At 46.8% G+C, this 24711-nt stretch overlaps 1 protein-coding gene across 3 annotated transcripts in view; it reads right to left on the reverse strand.

The window, feature by feature from the left end:
- LOC137525089 (histamine N-methyltransferase B-like) overlaps positions 1–24711 on the reverse strand; it is an 89079-nt gene that overhangs the window by 12090 nt on the left and 52278 nt on the right. For 2 of the 3 annotated variants that reach the window (XM_068245885.1, XM_068245884.1), the window contains exons 2-5: positions 13554–13760; positions 3624–3676; positions 2642–2749; positions 2374–2504 (exon numbers count right to left, since the gene is read on the reverse strand). In XM_068245885.1, coding sequence (XP_068101986.1) covers positions 2374–2504; positions 2642–2749; positions 3624–3676; positions 13554–13690 — 429 coding nt within the window. In that variant the 5' untranslated portion in view covers positions 13691–13760. Of the gene's footprint in view, positions 1–2373; positions 2505–2641; positions 2750–3623; positions 3677–13553; positions 13761–13837; positions 13857–24711 lie in introns of those variants that run through there. The other variant, XM_068245886.1, reaches the window with a different exon arrangement.

The following is a 24711-nucleotide window of genomic DNA, read 5'->3' on the forward strand; positions in this document are numbered from 1 at the left end:
TTAAAACTATAATGGCCGAAAACTGAGAAATAATGAATTTTTTCAATTTTTTTCCTTAATCTTCCTGTTCAAATGGATTTATAATAAAATAATTCTTAGCAAAATGTACCACCCAAAGAAAGCCTGAATGGTGGCGGAAAAAAAACAAGATATAGATCATTTCAGTGTGATAAGTAGTGATAAAGTTATTGGTGAATGAATGGGAGGTGAAAGTTGCTGGGATGCATAAGGTGAAACGACACTGAAGGCTGAAGTGCTTAGATTGAAGTCTACAGGGCTGAATTTCACGTTTGATTGAAAAGTCCCAATTGATGATATCAAAATTTATTTGGCATGTATATCAAGGCTAAAGCTTGATTTGCACCTTCAATTTTGATTTGGCCAATGATTGGCCAATTTTACTATCTCCATGTAGTATGAGGGCCAACAGAAGTTTAATTCCACAAACAGATTTTGTAGGCAAACTCTAATACTACACAGAGGTTGCAAATTAAGTCAGTGATTGGCCAATCAAAACTGAAGGTGTGTACCAGGCTTAAAGTGAATATGAAGTGACATGATGAGATACTAGCCGTAATAAGAAATTATGTGAAGTCCCTTTATGCTTTCCAGTATAGTAGGAATTGAAAAAAACTTGAGTTGTTATCTATGCAAAAGAGCTTCTATGAGCTGGTCAACCAACGTGGCGAAACTCAGTATTCTAAAGAGCTTAAACAGCCAAGACACAGTGAGAGACAGCTTGAGATAAGGTTTTACTGCAGAAAAACAAAAACGTATACTTTGCTTAACAGCTTAATGCCCGGTACACACCATGCAATTTATAGACAGATTGGTGGTTTGAATTGATACTTTCCAACAGGTCCGATTGATTTTGTATAGAATTGATTTGAAAATTGATTGGAAAAAACTATCCGAAGCCTGATCGGACCTGACAGAAATGTATCGATTCTACCCATAGATCTGACGGGAAATTGCATGGTGTGTACCAGGCAATAAAGACAGAGGCCCATATGTAATTAACATTTTCTCCTGAGCTTTCACCTAAGAGATCATTTTTTTTTATCTTGCAATTGAAAAAGTTCCATAAAGTAGGTGAAAAAATATCAAAATAATTTTTCATATTTTCTTGCTTGCTGGTGGAGAAAAAGTGAATTGCAATATGGGCCAGAGTGTAGATTGTATTCTAAACTGCAACTGTAACAGTCTGATGTAACGTTATAAATAAAGCTCTATACTGTACTGTAGGTGAACATAAAAATATGAGACTATTTTCTTTGTCACTAATGTTCTATTCATTATCAGTTTTACACATACAATTCATTATATCATAAGTTTATTTTTGCTTCAGATTTGCTTTAAGCGTAATATATTTTGCTGAAGCTTCAAAGCAAGGTTTTCACCCCTTAAAACCAAAATTAGGAACATGGGTCTCTAGTAGTGTTCTGTTTACTGTCGTTTTCTAACTATAGGATGCACTTTTTCTCCCTCAAAAGTCAAGAGAAAATGTCCCTGCATCTTATAGTCCAAATACAGGGACTTCTCCAACTTGTGATTGCCCACTGATACGAACCACTGACACATCGCAATGTCGGGTACTCCCTGCACTCCCCAGTGTACTGCTCCGCACACATGTGTGTTGTAAATTGCAGCAGCAGCCGCGTGTATCACTCACCTGACCCGAGGGTGCCTGTAGCGATCAGGGGCTTCTCTCTTGCTCACTCCTTCCCCCTAGTGCAAGCACGTCCTGGTCGCATCATTACACACTCGATTGGCACTATGGGGAAGGAGTGAGTGAGACAGCAGAAGCCAAGGGCACCCTTAGGTTAGGAGAATGATACACGCTGCTGCTGCTACTTACAACACACCTGGGGAGCAGAGCCACACACCTGGGACAGGTGGACACAAAGGGGGACACTGAGGAGGACACAAAGGAGGGCACAGAGAAGGACGCAAAAGGGAACACATAGGACACAAAGGGGGGCATGGAGGAGGACACAAAGAGGGACACTGAGGACACCAACGGGTCAGAGGAGGACACAAGAGGGGCAGGAGGAGGACACGGGAGGACAGGAAGACACAGAGGGGGACAGGAGGAGGACACAAGGGGGACAGAAGAAGGACACAAGGGGGACAGGAGGAGGACACCAAGGGGGACAGGAGGAGAACACAATGATTGGGGGGATAACATCTACAAGACGCTCCTGGACCATGGACACACCAGGTTTAGTATATATTTTCCCCGGGCTTTTTGCCCTCTAAACTTAGGTGCGTCTTACAGTCCAAAAAATAATGTAGATTTAGCACTACAAAGTATTTATCTCATACGTTTGTTTTCAGATTTGCTTTCAATATGTCATTGTGGACTTCAGCTACCTGAATCATATGGATGAAGTCATATTTGGTCTCTTGTTTCTCTGCCTTCACTTGAGCCTCAAACTCTGCGGAGGTTTTCTTGTTCCAGTGGAAGGTTATATGATCTAAGCCTGGCGTCTTGAATACGCGCTCTGAAAGAAAGACAAAAGGCCAGAATCAGCCGGCTGGCACACAACAGCAACAGATTGCTTCACCCTTCCAAAGTCCATAAAAAGTTATAAAACACTGAATAATATAAGTGCAAAGTGCAGATGTCACACCAGCTCACCTTTATAGCTGAGGATCTGCTCTGGGCTGGGCTCTATGATGTTGTTATGAATGGAGACTCCGGGGTATCTGTCATGGATCTTAGACAGCATTTGCAAGTCAATTTCTCCTAAATAAAACAAAATATACTTTAAACATCAGAGCATCCAAAGGTGTAAACATATTGTTTCCTTTCAGTTTGTTTCCCTTATTTTAGAGGAAATTATAGAAATTAAATCACCGCTCCCAACTGTCCTTCTCTTTCAGTATCAACGTACCGTAATTTTGCCTTATTAAAGCAGAAGGTATTCGCAATAATTCAGCTTTAAGTGAGCGACGGTGGTTTCCTATGATGCATCACTCCTGAAGAACCATACCAATCCAACATACATACAGCCTAGTTCTAACTTTCTGGTCCATCAGTGCATAGCATGGATTGGTATAACTATAGGGCTTGGACCAGTACTAGAGGATGCTTTTTGGTCTCTTTTAGCCCTTTATACTTTCCCAGTAGTCCTGGGTCACTATGTGCTCTCTGGGTATCCCTTTTTTCAGTAGGATGGTCTCATTTTGGAACCAAATCCTATTCCCCTTTCTCATCCATTAGGGCCAGTAAACTTTAACCTCTTCTCTCCCTGCACTGCTTGTCACATGACTGCAGAACACCGGTAACTGTTTGTTCAGCAGCATTAACATGAAGCCCCCGCCCTAATCCATTCAACCCAGGTTAGGAGTGAGGAGTGTGATGCTACTACAACAAAAGGATTGAAAACCTAGAATTGGCTAATGCTTAAATATAGAAGATGATTATGTGGAGAAAAAAATAAAAGGTATAGTATCTACAATAACCCTAATAAAACCTTTGCTTAATTGGTTAAATGAAAATGGCTGTTACTTTCTGGATGACCTCTGTACTACAGCTACTACACACAATTAATGATCTCATACATTTATTTTCAGTTCATTTTAAAGTAATGATTACAGGAAAACAGGGATGCCATTACCTGATCCACTTCCCACCCCGAGGACGTTGATGGCGGTCTTCCCATTGCCGATGCTGAGAGAGACATGAGAATAGTGAATGTTACTCACAAGTCAGAGCCCTTAACCATTACACCATCCAGCCACCCTTACTCATCATTACTCACTGATCTTCACAAGGCATCAATGTAACGTTACTGTGAGTATGGACTAGGGAATAAAGCCAATGGTGACGCCAAGCTGTATGCTAACAACCAGGTACAGAAAATCTTTTGGTGTATCTCACAGTCAATAACAATATTCTAAAGATGTTCTCTGAACAAAAAAATATTAACTATCGCGAAATTACGTTATGTAACTACGCTTACAAACGGTTGCATGCAAGGCAAACGTAATTTCGTGATACCCACCGTAATGCGAAAACTACGCGAAAATTAACGCTTACAGTAATATGAGCTATCGCCAAATTACGTTATGTAACTACGCTTACAAACGGTTGCATGCAAGGCAAACGTAATTTCGCGATACCCACTGTAATGCGAAAGCTACACGAAAATTACGCTTACGCGGGATTTCGCAAAATCCTTCTTCATTACGATTATGTACTTACGGCCATAATCGTACTTACACTACTAACACGAAATTTCGCGAAATCGTAATTAAGTCATTACGCTCATCTCTACTACTTGCAGACATGAAAAAAACTAAACAACACTAACTGCCATTATTTATAGCCACACCCACATAACATTGCGACAGGCTAAAGGGTTGTTGTTGTTTTTTTTAACCTCCTGAGGGCCTGTACACACTGCTGCGCTTGCGTTGCGTTTTTAAAAACGCATGCGTTTTTAAAAACGCAAGGTCTTTTGAAAAAGAATGAAAATCGTGATGACTTGTACACACTGGTGCGATGCGTTTTTAGAAAAACGCAATCGCAGTGCCTGCTGCGCTTTTTTAAACGCAGCGCATGAAAAACGCATTAAAAACGCATGCGCTTGCTATTTTGCTTGCGTTTTTCAGTGTGTACAGGCCCTGAGCGGCGTTTTCTTACTTTTTGCCCGATCGGTGATCATTAAATATTTGTCCCAAATGACTGTAAAGCTTATAGCACTAGGCTAGCTAGTAGAAGTGTCCGGCACCCTCCGATCCCCACCGCTCCCCCGTTTATACATTACCCAGCTTGGATCCAGCGATCGGCGCAGCCTCCCCGGACAGCTCTGGTCTTCTCTATGGGGAGGATAGCACATGACGTCATGCGCAAACCTGATCCTCCCCATAGAGACCGGAGCTGTGCAGGCAGGCTGCACAATCACTGGTTCCAGGGGGTAATGTCTAAATGGGAGGGATCAGGGGGATCGCAGGGGAGCGGCGGGTGCCCGACACTATTACTGGCTAGCCAAGTGCTAGCTAAAGGCTTTACAGTTCTTTGGGACAATTATTTAATTATGGGGGACTCCTGGGGCCACAGAGCAGTATGCCCGACACAGTGTCGGGTATACCGCTAAGGAGCTTAATAGATATACATTAGCACCAGTGGCGGCTCCAGCTTCAGATTTTTGGGGGGGCTCAAAGTGGGCACGAGGGCTGGCAGGCCGGGCTTGGGGGGGGGGTGGGGGGTGGGGAGGGGGTTTGGCGAAAATTTGGGCGTGGTCATGATGTCATGTGGGCGGGGCTAACTTTAATGTAGTTGTACCAGCTAACGTAGTTACATGAAAAAAAAAAATGAAGTAAACGCACATAATGACAGGTAGCCTTTCACCAGTAAATGCACATAAGAATCAGCTTTTCAGCAGTTAATGCACGTAATGACAGACTGCGTTTCCGCAGTAAATGCACATAAGAGCCTGCTTTTCACCAGTTAATGCACGTAATGACAGACAGTTTCCCCATTAAATGCACATAAGAGCCTGCTTTTCACCAGTTAATGCATGTAATGACAGACAGTTTCCCCATTAAATGCACATAAGAGACAGCTTTTCACCAGTTAATTCACATAATGACAGACTGCGTTTCCGCAGTAAATGCACATAAGGGACAGCTTTTCACCAGTTAATGCACATAATGACAGACTGCGTTTCCGCAGTAAATGCACATAAGGGACAACTTTTCACCAGTTCATGCACATAATGACAGACAGCATTTCCTCAGTAAATGCACATAAGATACAACTTTTCACCAGTAAATGCACATAATGACAGACAGACAGTGTCCCCAGCATAGATAGCCAGGTGTATAGATGTCCCCAGTATATGTAGCCAGGCGTATAGCTGTCCCCAGTATATGTAGTCAGGCTGGTGGTGGTGGGCTGGGGGCCCCAGGGCACCTCAAGCCTGACTGGTGGTGGGCTGGAGGCCTCATGCCTGCGTGGCTGGTGGGCTGGGGTCCCAGGGAAGCTCAGGCCTGGCTAGTGGTGGTGGGCTGGGGGCCCCATGGCAGCTCAGGCCTGGCTGGTGGTGGTGGGCTGGGGGCCCCAGGGCAGCTCAGGCCTGGCTGGTGGTGGTGGGATGGGGGCCCCAGGGCAGCTCAGTGGGTAGGAGGAGGGTGCCAGTGGGTGGAGAGGAGGGTACCTGTGGGTGGAAAGGAGGGTGCCACTGGGTGGGGAGGAGGGTGCCAGTGGGCAGGAGGAGGGTGTCAGTGGGTAGGAGGAGGGTGCCAGTGGGTGGGGAGGAGGGTACCTGTGGGTGAAAAGGAGGGTGACACTGGGTGGGGGAGAAAGGTGCCAGTGGGTAGGAGGATAGTCTCAGTGGGTAGGAGGAGGGTGCAAGTGGGTGGGGAAGAGGGTGCCAGTGGGTAGGGGGGTCATCAGTGGATGCTGGAGAATGCCCGTGGGTGGGGAGGAAGGTGCCCCTGCGTGTGAGGAGATTGCCCTGGGGAGAGAAGACAGGAAGAAAATGATCGAGGCGCCAGCCGCGCTAATAAGGGATGCGGGAGCCTGCTTTATTCCTCCCTCCCTCCTCACTTCCTCTGAATGCCCCCACCTGCTGTGAATGTCCCCTCTGTAGGCAGTGTGTGCGGAGCAGAGCGGAGCGGTAGGTCCTCTTACCGCAATCCATGCTCACCGGCAACTAGTCTCCTGCTTCCTGTGACGTCATGGTAAACAGGAAGCAAGAGACTAGTTGCCGGTGAGCATGGATTGTGGTAAGAGGACCTACCGCTCCGCTCTGCTCCGCACACACTGCCTATGGGGGGGACAGTCATTCACAGCAGGTGGGGGCGCATTCATAGGAAGGGAGGAGGGAGGGAGGAATAAAGCAGGCTCCCGCATCCCTTATTAGCGCGGCTGGCGCCTCGATCATTTTTTGTCATCTGACAGCCAGCAGGCCAGCCCCTCTCCAATCCTCCTTCTCTTCTGAAAATTCGCAAGTACAGACTTGCGGTGGCCACGGCCAGCGGGGGGGCTTTAAGAGGGGCTAACAAGTTGCCAGCTGGGGCTGAAGCCTGGGCAAGCCCCAGTGTAGCGTCGCCACTGATTAGCACAGAGGGAGATACTGCTTACTCAGCAGTTGGAAACAGACGTTATTTCCCATAATGCAACAAGGCTCACAGACAGGAAACTGTCAGAAACTAGGTCCTGACATCACACTGGGAGGGGTTTCACTGGAATATCAGCCATACAGACCCCCCTGATGATCTAGTTGAGAAAAGGGAAATATTACTCATCGGAAAGTGGATATTAGCTACTGATTGGGATGAAGTTCAATCCTTGGTTACAGTTCCTCTTTAAAAAAATTCTAGTATCTTTTAATGAGCTAGTTAAGATCTCTGTGCTGTAGCGCAGTGCATTGTGATAGAAGCATTTATGCGTTTCTTGGCACAAATGCTCTTTCTTCAGGCACCTCACCTCACAGTGGCGTAGCTAAGGAGCTGTGGGCCCCGATGCAAGTCTTACAATGGGGCCCCCCAAGCACTCTATACATAACAATTGATACGGCGCACCAAAACCTGCCAATGGTAACTACAATGTCAGAGGAGCAAGAAGGGGATGGGGAACAGCTTGTTAATGATTACCACTATTCAAAGCTATCTATAGAAGTGATTATTATGAGCACAGGACCAATAGAGAGCTAATACTGTAGTTGAGGGAGGGCCCTTCGGGGCCCCTCTGGCCCAAGGGCCCCGATGCGGTCGCTACCGCTGCACCCCCTATTGCTACGCCCCTGTCACCTCACCACTGCCAGGCATTAGCAGCAGCCACAGTACCCCTGCCTCACCACTGCCAGCAGCAGCCACAGAGCCCCTGCCTCACCACTGCCAGGCATTAGCAGCAGCCACAGTGCTCCAGCCTCACCACTGCCAGCAGGCACTGCCAGCCCACTGCCAGCAGGCACTGCCAGCAGCCACTGTGCCCATTTTTTTTTGTTCAGGCCTGCAAAGCAGGCATGCTCGGGTCCCCAATTAGGCTCGGTGTTCGGCCGAATATCCCGAACATCTGGCCCATGTTCGGCCGAGCCAACCCGAGCCCGAATAACTGGGTGTTCGATCAACACTAATGTGGTGTTCATACTTCATGGTTCCTGTTTATGCTTGCTGGAGATGCGGAAAAAGTACTGCTTAAAGGACACCTGAAGTAAGACATATATGGAGGCTGCCATATTTATTTCCTTTAAACCATACCAATTGCCTGGCTAGTCTGCTGATCCTCTGCCTCTAATACTTTTAGCCATAGACCCCGAACAAGCATGCAGCAGATAAGATGTTTCTAACATTATTGTCAGATCTGACATGATTAGCTGCATGCTTGTTTTGGGTGTGCGATTCAGACACTACTGCAGCCAAATAGATCGGCAGGACTCCTACGCAACTGGTATTGTTTAAAAGGGAATAAATGTGACTCCATATTTTTCTCACTTCAGTTGTCCTTTAAACCAGTCACCTGCAGTAGTGTCTGAATCACACACCTGAAACATACGTGGGCTAAGCCAGACAGACTTTATTCAGAGCATCTGATCAGCATACTTGTTCGGGGTCTATGGCTAAAAGTATTAGAGGCAGATAATCAGCAGATGAACCAGGCAATTTGCCTTGTTAAAAAAAGAAATAAATATGGCAGCCACCTTATGTCCTTTAGGCTAGGTGCACACATAGCAGAAACGCTAGCGTTGCGGAAAACACTGCGTTATTGCCACTAATCGAAGTCTATGGGCCGCAAGAAAAAACGCATATAAAAAAACGCATATGTGTTTTCTATGTGTTTTCAAACCTGCGTTTTTAAAAACGCAGGTTTTGTTGCATAATATTCATAAACGCCTCAAAAAAGCAAATAATGAAAGTAAATGGGAACGCAATGATATGCGTTTTTATATGCGTTTTTTCCCCAAAAATATTTTTTTGTTTTTGCTGTATTTCTGCTTCCTGTTGTCTTTGTACTGATTTGCATGAATGGAAATATAAAAATGCATGGAAAACGCACGCAAACGCATTAAAACGCATCGCAAACGCACAAAAAACGCACACAAAAAATGCACAGAACATAAAATTAAAACATGACATAAAACGCAGCCTTTCACGTTATGTTATGTGTGCACCTAGCCTTAATGTAGAGAGCCATGCCCGTTTCTAGGGCCGCGCGGGCCGTGCCGCCGCCCTGAGCGCTGTTCGGAGGGGGGTGCTGTAATGGAGGGGGGAGCTGGAGCCGCGGGGAGGGCAGCCCGACCTCTCCCTCCCTTCCTCTCCCGGTCCGCCCTCCGTGCTCCCCCACAGATGCAGAGTGAGCAGGAAGCAAGACTAAGGAGTTCCATGATCCATTGGCTAGTTTCTAAAAAGCGTTCTGTGCTGTTTGTGACTAGGCAGCCACATTATCTGGTGAGCGCAATCTATATACATTGCCATTGGAGTGTGCTACACTGGTGTGATGTGGGGCAGGTGGAGGTTTTGAAACTCATTGCCAGACGTTATTACCCTATGTGATGTGTTATCTTTTTCTCCCCTTTATGTAAAATCGATCTGAGGGCTGCTTGCACTTTCTGGACATCTCACGGAGAAAGGGAGGAGAAAGAACTGTGTGATAACAACGCCCCGGGAAACCGCAGTAGCGCCTGCACCTCTTTGACTTAACTATCTGACTTTTTCGGTGTGGCGAACCGGTACTGAATTAGGGTAGAGGACTATTGTTTGTGGGTGGAGCGCAACATCTCTGGGATCTTTTAAGTGTTCAACAAACTGCCAAGCAGCAAACAATGAGATCCTCGATAAGTAAGTAAACAGCTGTACAAATATACAAATAACGATGCTAATGTGACAGCGTATAAACCTTCTATTCTAAACATTACTGTGACAAGGTTCTTCATCAGCCAGAGGTAGCAATATATTTTCTGCTTGGACTTCAGGGACGAATGCCTTTTCTTCAACCATACTATAACTATGCAGATCAGCTGTCTGACTGCCTGGATTTGCTGTATACTTATTTATTTAAGTATTTATATAGCACAGACATATTACGCAGCGCTGTACAGAGTATACAACATATAGTCTTGTCACTAACTGTCCCTCAGAAGGGCTCACAATCTAGTCACTACCATAGTCATATATCTATGTGTGTATTGTGTAGTGTAATGTATGGATTGTAGTCTAGGGACAATTTTAGGGGAAGCCAATTAACTTTTCTGTATGTTTTTGGGATGTGGGAGGAAACCAGAGTGCCCAGAGGAAACCCACACAGACGCGTTTAGAACATACAAACGCCTTGCAGATGTTGACCTGGCTGGGATTCGAACCAGGGACCCAGCGCTGCAAGGCGAGAGAGCTAACCACTACGCCACCATGCTGCTTGTTTCAGGTGTGTGATTCAGACACTACTGCAGCCAAAGAGATCTGCAAGGCAGCCAGGAAACTGGTATTGTTTAAAGTGTACCAGAGCTGACCTACTCTAAATGTTTTATACATACCTGGGGCTTCCTCCAGCCCCATCCGCTCGGATCGCTCCCACGCCGCCGTCCTCCGCCTTCTCCTGCGCCGGTAGCGGGTCTCGTAACGTCAGCCAGTCGTGGCCAGTCTGCGCAAGAGAAATGCGCCCTCTATGTATCTCTCCAGCGGCTACTGGAGAGATACGTAAATAGCGCACTTCACTTGTGTCAGACTGGCTGAAGTTACGGGACCCACTACCGGCGCAGGAGAAGGCGGAGCACGGCGGCATGGGAGCGATCCGAGTGGATGGGGCTGGAGGAAGCCCCAGGTATGTATACAAAATTTAGTTTAAGTCAGTCCTGGTTTCCATTAATTGGAAATAAATACTGCAGCCTCCATATTCCTTTCAATACAGGTATCCTTGAGGCCCCTTTTACACTTGCATTAGAAACCTGCACTGCGTTGCCCTGTTTTACTGCAGGGTAACGCAACGGCAATGCAAGGCAATGGGGCTTAGTACACTTACCGTGAGGATTTGCACCGGAAGTGCCCAAACCGTCATTACCGTCGCACCGCCACGGCAGTGCAGTGGAGGAAGTAATGCAAGCCAATGTGCGATATGATGGGGAGACCCAGGAATCCAAGAGACATACTTTCTTTCCAGCAGGAAGTACGTTGCGTGGTGAGGGCGCACTTTGCCGCAGGGTCATATGATTGACTTTATGCACTGCAAACGCACATTTCATGTGTAAAACCAGCCTGAAGAACACTTTCAAATGATTGTTCAATTAAGTTCTTTTAGGCCTCGTTCCCACTATATGCACTGCCATGTGCATTTCGGCAGTGCGCATAGTGTGCAATACGCAATAATGACAGAAGGGCATAGACAGCACTTCTGCCTTCCCATCATATGTGCTGCGCAGCAGTATAATGCGCTATTGCCAGGGCCAGCCTTTGATGTGAGCGACCGGAGCGGTCGCTCAGGGCACCAGCTCTCAAGGGCGCATGCGCCCTGTCGCCCCTTGCCGCCCCGCTGTCTCTCCCTGCGTCCTCTCCGTCTGTAAATAGAGCAGGACTACAAGAACATGGTCGCCGATGTCCACAAATGCAGACAATCGGCTGCCATTTTCTTGTAGCCCTGCTCTAACTACCGATGGAGCGGAGGCGGGGAGAGAAGAGTGACGTTGGCGCTGGAGAGTGGAAGTCAAGTGAGTCAGTCTCTGCCCGGCCCGCTGCCGCAGAAGGGGGGGGGGATTGACTGGGGGCATACTGGGGCAAACTACCTACACTGGGGGCATACTACCTACACTGGGGGCATACTACCTACATTGGGGGCACACCACCTACACTGGGGGCATACTACCTACACTGGGGGCAGCTATGCTACTACACTGCGGGCAAACTACCTACACTGGGGGCATACTACTTACACTGGGGGCAACTACGCTAGTACACTGGTCGCAACTTATACTACCTACACTGGGGGCAGCTATGCTACCTATATGGGGCAACTATACTACCTACACTGGGGGCAACTATGCTACCTATATGGGGACAACTATAATACTTACACTGGAGGCAACTATACTAGCTACCTATACTGGGGCAACTATACTACCTATACTGAGGGCTACTATACTAGCTACCTTTACTGGGGCAACTATACTACCTATGCTTGGCTACCTACAGTGAGGGCACCTACACATGAGATCCTATACTGAGGGCACCTATACCTGGCTACCTACCTACCTTTACTGAGTCTGGGGCATTTTTTGGGGAGGGACCCACCACAGCTATAATGAGCGTTGCAAATTGCTGGTGCTATATATGGGCCTGTGTGTGCGCGTGCGTATGTGTGATCGCGCGCAAAGAGGATGGGGGGGCACCAAAATCTGGTGTCGCTCAGGTTGCAGTGAAACCTAAGGCTGGCCCTGGCTATCGCACTGCTGCATGCATTTTTCAGGAATCACAGTAATGACTCATTCACTGTGGTGAATGTGATCAGCAGCGCAGCGCATAGTGGCACGGATGGCGTGCAATCGTACACATTGCATTCCGATCACACGGCCATCTACGCTAAATGATGTGAACGAAGCCTTACTGCATGGAAGCCGGCTTTAGATAAGAGATTAGATTGCAAGCTCCTCTGATGAACGGATAGGGACTAGGGTTGAATGCAATGTACCGTGTACAGCCCTGTGGAGAATATATATCAGTGGTAATTTGTATCACTGGTCAGCCTAATTTTGTTTAAACAATTATTGCGCACTTTCTGTAAATCCAATAAACGTAATTTCACTTCTCAAATATCACTGTGTGTGTCTCCTATATGATATATATAATTGACATTTTTTTACCGTAACAACTGACAATTTATACAGGAAAAATCATGACGATTAATAAGGTTGCCCAAACTTTCGCATCCCACTGTAAGGCCTGGAACCTACTACAAAACGCTCTTGCTAATCTCAATCGCTAGCGTTTTGTAGGAGCAGTTTGTAAGCGATTTCATGAGCGCTTTAGGGAGCGATTTTAGAAAGTGTAATCAATTTGCCAGCGGTTGTGTAGCGATTAGCGTTTTAAAGTCTGATTGGTCCTTTCAATTATTTTTAATTTTGTTACAGTGTATTAAATTTAAAACGCTAGCAAAATCGCTCCCTGCAAGTTTTGATGAGCGATTACACCAGTGATGATATACTTTGCATTGAAGCGTAAACGCTAACAAAATACTGCATGTCCTGCAGTTGCGATTTTGCTAATCGCAATGGCTTCTGTGGAATTTGCACCATCCATTTACATCCATTTAGGGAAATAGCTAGCGATTTCTCACGCTCCCTAAACGCTCAAAAAATCACTCTAGTGGGTTCCAGCCCTCAATGCATAATAATAATACACCTGCGGACACAGACACAGAGGCAGACACATGCTCTCTGCATTCAGGATCCTTGCAAGATGCTGGCATGTAAGATGCAAAGCACAATCGCGTTCTTACACAATCCCTTATGTAACGCTTTGGGAGAGTGTGCAGCTATGTGCAGCTCTCTGTCTGTCCTCTCTCTAGAGATGTCAGCTGACTGGCAGCGCAGGAGGGGAGAGCCCTGTAACGGTACCTGCACACAATGTCAGCCAGTTTGTTCTCTATGAAGTTCTGCATGCACTGGTGTTCTGTGGAGTTCCGCAGGAAGAGGCGGAAGGACTCTACGTATCGGCTGTTGTCAGAGAGAAGGCTCCTCATCCCAGACTCCATGTTTTCTTCCTCTGCAGCCGGGAGAAGGAATCGCTGCTTCTTGTGTTTGTCTTGGCCTCGGCTCAAGTCCCTGCATGAGAAACAGCAGCATTAGCTCGCTCTGCTGGGGAGATTCTACCTGCGCACAGCTACGCCAACAGTACTTACAGCTGAAGTGCTGATATCTAACCCAGAGATCCTCTGCCTTTCATTTCCTGCAGACAGAACAGAGCGTACTGTGCTCATAGATATCACCTAGTGATTAGGGAAATGACAGCTACACGGATTTAGGATCATTTTCTGTTTTGTCTTTGGACAGCACTGATTGGTTAGACTGCTGCAGTGATATGGGGGGACTCTGAAGGCGCCCATACAAGTAGCGATTTTGGCAGCCAATCGACCAAGAGACAGATCTCTCTCTGATCAAATCTGATCAGAGAGAGATCTGTTGGCTGCCATAAACCACAGGCTCATTCCTGATTGTTTTCAGTATTACATTTTTCCGGAATCGACCTAGTGACGCCACCTTGTTGCCTATTCTCAAATGTAGATGAACCCCCCACCCCGGTGCCCGTGCATTAATACTCTAGCTGCCCGATGTACGCCATTGTCTCTGCACTCTTAAGAGTCTCCGTGACTGTATGAGATCACACGTAGAGGAGTGTGCAGAGACAGAAGTGTACACCGGACAAGTAAAGTACTAATGCATGGGCATCAGGTGTGTGTGTGTGTAAGGGGGGGGGGGGGGGTGGTAGCAACATATAAAACATTAGTGGCATTGGCAAACGCAGGGGGGGATTACAGCTGCCCAGAATCCCCCCACAGACCAGGGCCGGTGCAGTGTCTGGGGACAGTCACAAGTTGAGACACCAGAATATCTGCAGGTATCCTTCAGCTCACAGCACCGCCCCTTTTCTTTCCCTGCTACAGTTGACTTTGGATGGAGCAGCAGTGTGTGTACACAGCATGGAGCAGCTCTGAGGAACTTAACAGAGTCAGGTATGAGCACAGCCCTGTGCCCTGCTGTGTGAATGCTTGACTTTCCCCTTCATTACCAATATCAGCTGTCCTCATTATTATCTGTATCCAAACTGATCCTGATCGATCCCTTTGTCGGTCAGAAGGGAAATTGCATTATGTGTACCCAGCATGAAGTCCTACCATATTATTATACTTGAAAATCCTGAGTTTGCCCCTGAGTGGGGACAGCGGCCGGGGGTTTCCGTCACGATCGTTGTTTGTGATTGTGGCACGGCATTAATACCGCACACCTGATCTAGTATGTTGACGCAAGATTTTAAAGCATGTCCGATCGATATATGTGAGCAATTCTCACCTGAAATTGGTTGAGTTGTCGATCGCGCATGCTCTTGGTGGCATCAATTTTCATCAGATTCGATTATAATTATTAAATCAGATGGTGGACCGGCCTTCAAGTCTACAGATGTATGGCCACCTTAACTAGCGATAACGATATCATCGGCAACCTTGCTTGGAAAAAGTGGGCTCAGCGAGGGAGTTATCGTAAGGAGAAGCGTTATGCTGCTCAGTAGTGAGGATCGTAATGTGCTGATTTCACTTATGCGAAATATTGAGTAAAATTTCACAATTTACGATTATACGTAATTATGATTTTGAAATCGAGTTGATTTCACTTAATCCATTTGTAAAATTTGTTTGTTTTTGTGAATGTACGAAGTTTATGCCGTCATAAATAATTTTTCAAGTAAATTGCAAAAACTCCTTTGGGCACACCAGAAACAAGTGGGAACAAGTCAAAACGTTTTTGAAAAAAAATTTTTTTTTAAGAATTCACCATTCCTTCCACCACCGGGTGGTGCTGCACAGCTGACACTATCTTCCGAGCCCTGATCACATGTAATAATATGTGATCAGAAGTCAGAGGAGGTTTCCAGTAGAGATGGGCCGAACAGTTCGCACGCGAACGGTTCCAGGCGAACTTGCGAAGGCGAACTTTCCCGGAAGTTCGGTCCGCCCCCATAATGCTCCATTAGGGTCAACTTTGACCCTCTACATCACAGTCAGCAGACACATTGTAGCCAATCAGGCTACACTCAGTCCTGGAGCCACTCCCCCCTGTATATAAGACAGGGAACGCCGGCCATTACACTCACTCATGTGCCTGCTATAATGAGAGTAGGGCGAGCTGCTGCAGACTGTTTCTCCTAGGGAAAGATTAGTTAGGCTCTTGGCTTGTTAGCTTGTTCCTGGCTGATTCTTATTGCTATAATAGCACCCCACAACAGCTCTTTTGAGAGCTAATGTTCTCCTGATGTGTTTTTTTTTGTGTTGCCCACTGACACTGCATTATACAGCCCTATCTGTTGCAGCTGGACCTTTGTAATTGCTATTAATGTGCCAGCCAGGCCCTGCCTACCTACCTATACTGGGACTCCTACCTATGCCTAGCTAACTACTGGGGCACCTACCTATGCCTATCTACCTATACTGGGACACCTACCTATGCCTTTCTACCTATACTGGGACTCCTACCTATGCCTACCTAACTACTGGGGCACCTACTTACCTATACGGGGGCACCTACCTATGTCTACCTACCTACCTATACTAGGGCACCTACCTATGCCTACCTACCTATACTGGGACTCCTACCTATGCCTAGCTAACTACTGGGGCACCTACCTATGCCTACCTACCTATACTGGGACACCTACCTATGCCTACCTACCTATACTGGGGCACCTACCTATGCCTACCTACCTATACTGAGGCACCTACCTATGCCTACCTACCTATACTGGGGCACCTACCTATGCCTACCTACATACAAAAAGATAATAAGGTCGTTGCTTAATTGTGGACAGACCAAATTTGATCAGCTGGACAGTCACTGTTGTTCTACCAGTGAGCTACCACAACCCGGCGACCATATGGGCTTGAAAACCGCCACGGCCTGCACTCTCACCATGGTGCGCACCAGTCCAGCACGGCCGTCACTACACAAACAGCTGTTTGCGGTATGTTACACAGTGAGTTTGGTCTGTCAGTGTGAAGCAGTACACTAATTACACTACCTGATTAATGTATACACATGCAAGATGTTTTAACCTTCTTGGCGGTATGGACGAGCTCAGCTCGTCCATAGCCGCCGAGGCTGATATCTCTGGCCCTGCTGGGCCGATTTCCTCCAAATAAAGTGCGCCACACGCAGCTAACACTTTGCTAGATGCGTGTGGTCTTCGATCGCCGCCGCTCACCTGCGATCCGCCGCCTGCAGCAGCGGAATAGGCCCCCCCCCCGCCAGAGCCCTGCGCTGCCTGGACCAATCACTTTCAGGCAGCGCAAAGCGCTGGATCGGAGGCATTTGACGTCAGGACGTCGGCTGACGTCCATGACGTCATCCCGATCGTCGCCATGGCGACGGGGTAAGCCTAACAAGTAATCCCGCTCTTCGCGGGATTTCTTGTTACTTGTGGTCGCCGACAGCGATCAGAAGGGCGCACCATGTGCTCCCTCTAGTGGCCTTTCATGCTGCCAACTTTCAGTTATCAGCATGGAAAAAAAAAATGACGAATAAAAAACCCTTCTGCCGCCACCCTGGCAATTTAAACAGAACGCCAGGGTGGTTAAAGCACTTTAGGCCTGCAATTTGGCATTCAATGTGATTTCTGCCCTTAAAACGCTGCTTTGCGTCAAATCCAGATTTTTCCCCGGGACTTTTCGCATGTATCCCACTCCGCCATGCCCCCCTCCAGGTGTTAGACCCCTTGAAACATCTTTTCCATCACTTTTGTGGCCAGCATAAGTGTTTCTAGTTTTCCAAGTTCGCCTCCCCATTGAAGTCTATTGCGGTTTATACATTACTGTTACAGGACCCTCTTTACTTCCTGTTCAGTCTGCAAGTGCTGTGAAACTAGCCAATCACCATGTGGCTTCAGTCCCACATCATGTGACAGCAGGCACTTGTAAACTATACTGGAGGTGAAGAGGACCTGTATCACCGCCAGAAACAGGTATTGTATAACGCTCTGCTCCACTGCCACTCTGCAAGACTGCCCCCCCCCCCCCCCCCACACACACACACACACACACCTTCTCCCTTGCCCCCTTTCTCTCTGGACCACAGGGGCTATTGTTATGCCTTTGCACTCCAGCAACTTCTGTCATTGCTGCACTATGTGCAACTTACACAGCTGAGTATGGAGAGACTCAGATAGCATATTTTTTTCATAGTTCAGCCTTATTTAATTTAATGCAAATTTGACGTATATATACATTCAGTGTAGTTGTGGAGAGTGCACCAGCAGTTTTTCACTAAACGGGCACATGTGGTATCATTTTAACTATGACGAGTTGTAATCTAGCACAGGGGTCCCCAACCTTTTCCGGCCCTGGGACCACTTTCTGACCAAATGTTTCTCCAGACACTTGTCCTAGTGGACAGTGTTGTGCGCAGTGGGTTACAGGGGGGAGGGGGGGCTGGGGTGTGGTGGCATGGCTAGCATAGTTGCCCCACTATAGGGAGTTTAGTTACCCCAGTATAGCTAGTATAGTGCCCCAGTATAGCTAGCATAGTGCCCAGTATAGCTAATATAGTGCCCAGTATAGCTAGTATAGTGGCCAGTATGGCTAGTATAGTGCCCAGTATAGCTAGTGCTGTGCCCCAGTATAGCTAGTATAGTGCCAAGTATAGCTAATATAGTGCCCAGTATAGCTAGTATAGTGCTCAGTATGGCTAGTATAGTGCCCAGAATAGCTAGTATAGTGCCCAGTATAGCTAATATAGTGCCCTGTATAGCTAGTATAGTGCTCAGTATGGCTAGTATAGTGCCCAGCACGGCTAGTATAGTGCCCAGAATAGCTAGTATAGTGCCCAGTATAGCTAATATAGTGCCCTGTATAGCTAGTATAGTGCCCAGTATGGCTAGTATAGTGCCCAGTATAGCTAATATAGTGCCCAGTATAGCTAGTATAGTGCTCAGTATGGCTAGTATAGTGCCCAGAATAGCTAGTATAGTGCCCAGTATAGCTAATATAGTGCCCTGTATAGCTAGTATAGTGCCCAGTATGGCTAGTATAGTGCCCAGTATAGCTAGTATAGTGTCCCAGTATAGCTAGTATAGTGTCCAGTATAGCTAACATAGTGCCCAGTATAGCTAGTATAGTGCCCAGTATGGCTAGTATAGTACTCAGTATAGCTAGTATAGTGCCCAGAATAGCTAGTATAGTGCCCAGAATAGCTAGTATAGTGCCCAGTATGGGTAGGTGGTGCCCCAGTATAGCTAGTATAGTGCCCCAGTATAGCTAGTATAGTGCCCCAGTATAGTGCCCCAGTATAGCTAGTATACTGCCCCAGTATAGGTAGCATAGTGCCCCAGTATAGCTAGTATAGTGCCCCAGTATAGCGCCCCACTATGGGTAGGTAGTGCCCCAGTATAGCCGTCCCCGTCCCCCCCCCCAGTGGCCGCTGCTGCTGTTACCTTAGCCAGTGGCCGCTTCCTGTATATTCCCTTCTCCTGCCCTTAACTGATTCACAGCAGAGTGCCCCACGGCTGCTGTGATGAGGCAGAAGCAGGAGAGAGCGTGGCTTCCTGTAGTGGCGATGTGTATTGCCGTTACTATAGGAACCGCTCTCCTGCTGTGAATCAGTTACGGGCAGGAGAAGGGAATGTAAAGGAAGCGGCCGCCGGCTAAGGTAACAGCAGCGGTGGCCGCTGGGGAGCGGGGGGGGGGGGGGGGCAAGAGGACAGTCCCACGGCCCAACTGCAAATGTCCCAAGGACCAGCAGTGGGCCGCGGACCGATAGTTGGGGACCCCCCTGGTCTAGAATATATTTTAGTGTGTTTTAAAGCTTGGACCCACGTCACATAAAAAGATAGGTAGGGACAAACTCAATACAACATAAAAAGTCATTTTCAAAATTATGATCAAATGTGGGAAAAATTTAGCAAAACTACATGAGACATATGTGATAACATTTTAACCGTGATAAGTAGCAGAATAGATTTCAGAGTGTTTTAGGGTTGAGGCCTATGTCTCGTATATTTTTTTTTGTCACAAACTGAATCAAAAGCAATAACATTTTTGCATATTCTGTACCAAAATAAAAGACTTGTAAAATGAAAACAAAATAACAGACTATAAAAGAAAATAAATATATTGTTACCTTAGGAACTTAGCTTTTTAAATATGTATGCCATGAGGGTATATAACTATTATTTTTGCAAATAAGGTCATATAATCATCAATAGTATACAATAAGAGAGCAAAAAACACCATACATTGTACTAGGAACATAAACATAATGTAAATGTAATAAAAAGGATGGATAAGCAAATAAAATGTATTGCTTTAACTTATAGTTAGCACTGTTTATTTTAAAGCTATAATGTATAATGGATGTAGATGGCAAAATAGTGTTTTGGTTTTTTTCTATTTTTTCCTTATTTTCCCTTTAAAATGCATAGAAAAAAAAGTATCTACTATACAAAAATATAACCCACTAAAAGCCTAATGTGAACTAAAAAAAACAATATATAGGTAATTTATGTGAGGTAAGTAGTAATAAATGTATTGGCAAATGAATCCGAGCATGCTGATATGTGAAAATTGCTCTCGGGCTCACGGACAAGCAAGACAAGACAAATAACATCTATATCGCGCTTTTCTCCTGGCGGACTCAAAGCGCCAGAGCAGCAGCCACTAGGGCGCGCTCTATAGGCAGTAGCAGTGTTAGGGAGACTTGCCAAAGGTCTCCTACTGAATAGGTGCTGGCTTACTGAACAGGCAGAGCCGGGGTTCGAACCCTGGTCTCCTGCGTCAGAGGCAGAGCCCTTAACCATTACACCATCCAGCCACGCTGAGCCAAGCAGAGAACTGACACTTTAACGACTTGTGTAGAAATACAAGAACTTTAGAAACTTTTGACTGGAACTTTTTGTGCTAACTTTTTCTGCTCAGATCAATATTCATGACAGATGTTTAGCAAAGAATTTACACTTTACCGACTTATGTAGAAATACAAGAAGTTTAGAAACTTTTAAATACAACTTCTTACTGACTTTTTATTCTCAGATCACGATTCATGACAGATGTGTAACGTTTTCAAATTAACACTTTTTGTGTGTCGCCCTCGCAACTTTGTAACACTCCCATCCCACTGGTGTGACAGCCGACGTGTCCTGGAGGAGTGCTGGGAATCCCTGCAGAGGCGATGTACCGGCTGAATACTTACTGGTTTCGGCCAGGATTCAAACCCTGGTGCCCCTTTGTCAAAGGTGGTATCATGAACTAGTGCACTAGCCAGACACCCTTTTGTATGGCCCTTAAAGAGACTCTGAAGCATCTTAAAATTAATCTTTTTATTTAACAATCCCCTTCTACACTATCACCCCATCTAAAACGCCACTATCCTACGGCAGGGCAGAACGCTGTGTTTAACCCCCCCCCCCCCCAAACACCGGGGCAAAAATCCACGACTTTCCTGGTTGTGAATTTTGCTGCCAGGGGAGGCAGAGCTTTGAGCTGTAGCTCTGCCTCCATTCGCATGAATCAGCACTAAACACCGCCTCTCCCCGTCCCTCTCAGTGAGAGAAGACTGAGAGGGGTGGAAAGAGATGGCGATCCATGCCGATTGACGGGAGTAGAGGCAGAGCTACAGCCCAAAGCTCTGCCTCTACTAGGAAGCTCTCCCCCAACATTGCCCCCGGGATTTGGGGGGTTTCACAGCATTCTGCCACGGGATAGCAGCGTTTTAGATGGGGTGATAGTGTAGAAGGGGATTGTTAAATAAAAAGAGACATTTTAAGAGGCTTCAGACTCTCTTTAACCTCTGCAGGACCACAGGCTTTACCCCCTCCCCCCTAAAGACCAGGCCATTTTGTGTTAAATAGGCCACTGCAGCTTTAAGGCCAAGCTGCAGGGCCGCACGACACAGCACACAAGTGATTCCCCCCCTTCCTTTTTCTCCCCACCAACAGAACTCTCTGTTTGTGGGGTCTGATCGCCCGAGTTTTTTTTTTTTAACTAAATATTTATTGTATTTCTTTTATATTAAATTTCTGTTTTTTTTTATTATTTAAATTACCCTCCCTCCCTCCTTCCCCCGTCTGCCTATCACAGCGATCGGCTGTGATAGGCTTCAGCCTATCACAGCGGATCGCTTCTGAGTCCCCCAGGGGGGCAGCCGTGTCACATGACTGTCCCCTGTACAGTGCTGCTGTAGATCGCAGTGATGTAAATGGTTACGCCGTCTAACAGACTCCCGAGCCACTCGGAGACTGAAGCCGGAGCTCCGCCCACCAACAGGAGATGCGCGTGCTGCTTGCTCGATCTCCAGCACTGCTAGCCCCAAGGACCTTACGCCGATTGGCGTTAGGCGGTCCTGGGGCTGCCGTCACGGCCACGCCCATCGGCGTAACGCGGTCGGCAAGCAGTTAAACAAAGGTCCTCTGCAAAACGAATTGGTCTACTCAGAAAAGGATTAAGATGAAATGGGGCCCTAGGCAAGATAGCATTTTTGTTCACCGCTGATGGTCACCTGGCTATTTTAGTTAGATTAGGAGGGGTCTACCATCCACCAGGCCCCTAGAATCTCTCCAGGCCCTAGGCAAGTGCCTAGGTTTGTCTTGGGGATGATGTGGCTCTGGGTGTACTGTTGGCCTCCTGGACACACGCTACACTGAAGAGATTATTTCAAGCAGCAATTATTTTTTTTTTTGTACGACCGCAACCCCCTGCTTTTACCTAACACTGGTGACCCCCCTTTGCCAGTTCCTAACCCTAAACTCCCCCCCAGAACGCTGACCCCGCCCCCCCCCCCCCCCCAAGACAGGTGAGTGCTAACCAAGCACCCGGCTAAAAGAGCCTGGGGAGGAACACTGCCCCCTGTCAATGCCTAACCCTAAACCACACCGCCACTGATGCCTAACCACTACCCCCCACCCATACCTAACCTAAACCACCCCCACCAATGCCTAATCCTAACCAATACCCCCCACCCATACCTAACCCAAACCACCCTCACGCCGATACATTACCCTAACCTCCCTCCGGGGCCTAACCCTATCTGAACCCCAAACACCCCCCCACCCCAGGGATGCCTAATCTTAAAAAACCCCACACTGATGCCTAACCTTAACCACATCCGCCCTGATGCACAAGAACAAAAATATCGGGAACCACAGAAGTTTGGGTTCCTGCTATTTTATCAGGTGCCTCTGCCACTGGCTTTCTATGCTGGTCCATTTTGATCTTCATATTAACATTTGAAAATAAGAAAAACAACTAGAAAGCAAACTAGTGGTCTTATCAATTTGTCATCCCTGTGAGATCCCCCTGAAGTTGTAATTAAAGAGACACTGAAGTGAAAAAAAATATATGATATAATGAATTGGTTGTGTACTATGAATAATTACTAGAAGATTAGCAGCAAAGAAAATATTCCCATATTTTTTTTGCAGGTATATAGTGTTATTTCTAACATTGCATCATTCTATAATATGTTCAGATTACACAACACTCAGCATTCAAAATGATTCTTTCAGAGCAGTCTGTGAACTAATGACCTCTCCTCTGGCAGAGAAAAAGTAAATAGTTCAATAACAGTTAAGATAATAAAAGTCAGAAAACAGCCCTCTCCACGACTTTGAAAGTCGTAGAGCTTAATGGCTTTTTTGCATAGAGATAACTGGAGTTTCTTAACTCTTCCTGAACTGGAAACAATTACATATCTGATCTTAATGTTTTATTTCTTAGCTGTAGTACACATACAAATCATAATAGCATCATTTTTTTTTCGCTTCAGTGTCTCTTTAAGGCAACCAACGACATTTATTTATGCTTGCAAAAGAATGTTTCTCCTTCGAAAGTCCAGTGTATAAAAAGCTGTGTGTTCTTACACAGGGGCGTAACAATAGGGGTTGCAAGGGATGCAGCTGGGGGGGGTGCCTGGGGCTACTCTAGGGCCTGCCCAGGGCTGTTTTTGTGGGAAGGAGGAGACGCAGCACATAAGGGGGGAGCAATGCCCACACACAGTGGCGGGGACAGGGGCCCACTCCCCCCCCTCCCTGACCTCGGGCTCCCCCGTCAGCGCTTCCCCCTGCAGCTATGGGCTGCAGCAGTGGGCATAGAAAAGGGAATGCGGACTTACTTCTGCGTTCCACGCGCTGGTGGTACTTCCTGTATCAGCGCCCGATGGCTACTTCCTGATAAACTGGAAGTAGCGTCCTGCGCTGATATAGGCAGAAGCTCTGGTGCGTGGAACGCAGAAGTAAGTCCGCGTTCCCTTTTCTATGCCCACTGCTGCTGCCCATTGCTGGAGGAGGCAGCACTGACGGGGGAGCCCGAGGTGAGGGAGGGGGGAGTGGGCCCGTCCCTGCCACTGCGTGTGGGGATTGTTTCCCCCTCTTGCGCTGTGCCCCTGGTCACCTAACTGGTTACCTGGGCTGGGGGGAGAGGGATTTTTAGTTTGGGTGGGGGCCCATTCCAAAATTTCGCAGGGAGGCCCAGTGATTTCTGTTTATGCCCCTGTTCTTACATCTTGTCAGTACACACAAGGACAAAGTCTGAAGAAGGCTTATTAGCTTATAGCTTACTTTTTTGTTTACCTCTAAGTTAGCCAATACATGGCATCATCCTGATTCAAAACTTATTAGCTTAAAGCTTACTTTTTGTTTACCTCTAAGTTAGCCAATAAATGGTATCATCCTGATTCAAAACGTATTGCTAAGGATGGGATGAAGTTAATAGTCAATACATTTTATAGTCCATAAAACACTTTTTTTTTCAGTAGAAAAAATACACATATTTACACAGATCTGTACATCAGTCCTGAAAGGGGAACAAATGAGGACGAAAGAGGGACAGAGGGGACTAGGTCCCTCCAAAACAGGCCCAGTTGGGAGCAGAGCCGGGACAAGGTCCTCCAGCACCCAAGGCTGAGACACCAAAGTGTGCCCCCCCATCCCTCCCACCCCAGCCGTCACACACTGATTGCTATTAGACTTAGAGGCGCCACAGGGCCCACAACCTCCCCAACATCTTAATATCTAGTTATCTGG

This window comes from Hyperolius riggenbachi, chromosome 7 (assembly GCF_040937935.1).
Source record: "Hyperolius riggenbachi isolate aHypRig1 chromosome 7, aHypRig1.pri, whole genome shotgun sequence".
NCBI classification, from domain to species: domain Eukaryota; kingdom Metazoa; phylum Chordata; class Amphibia; order Anura; family Hyperoliidae; genus Hyperolius; species Hyperolius riggenbachi.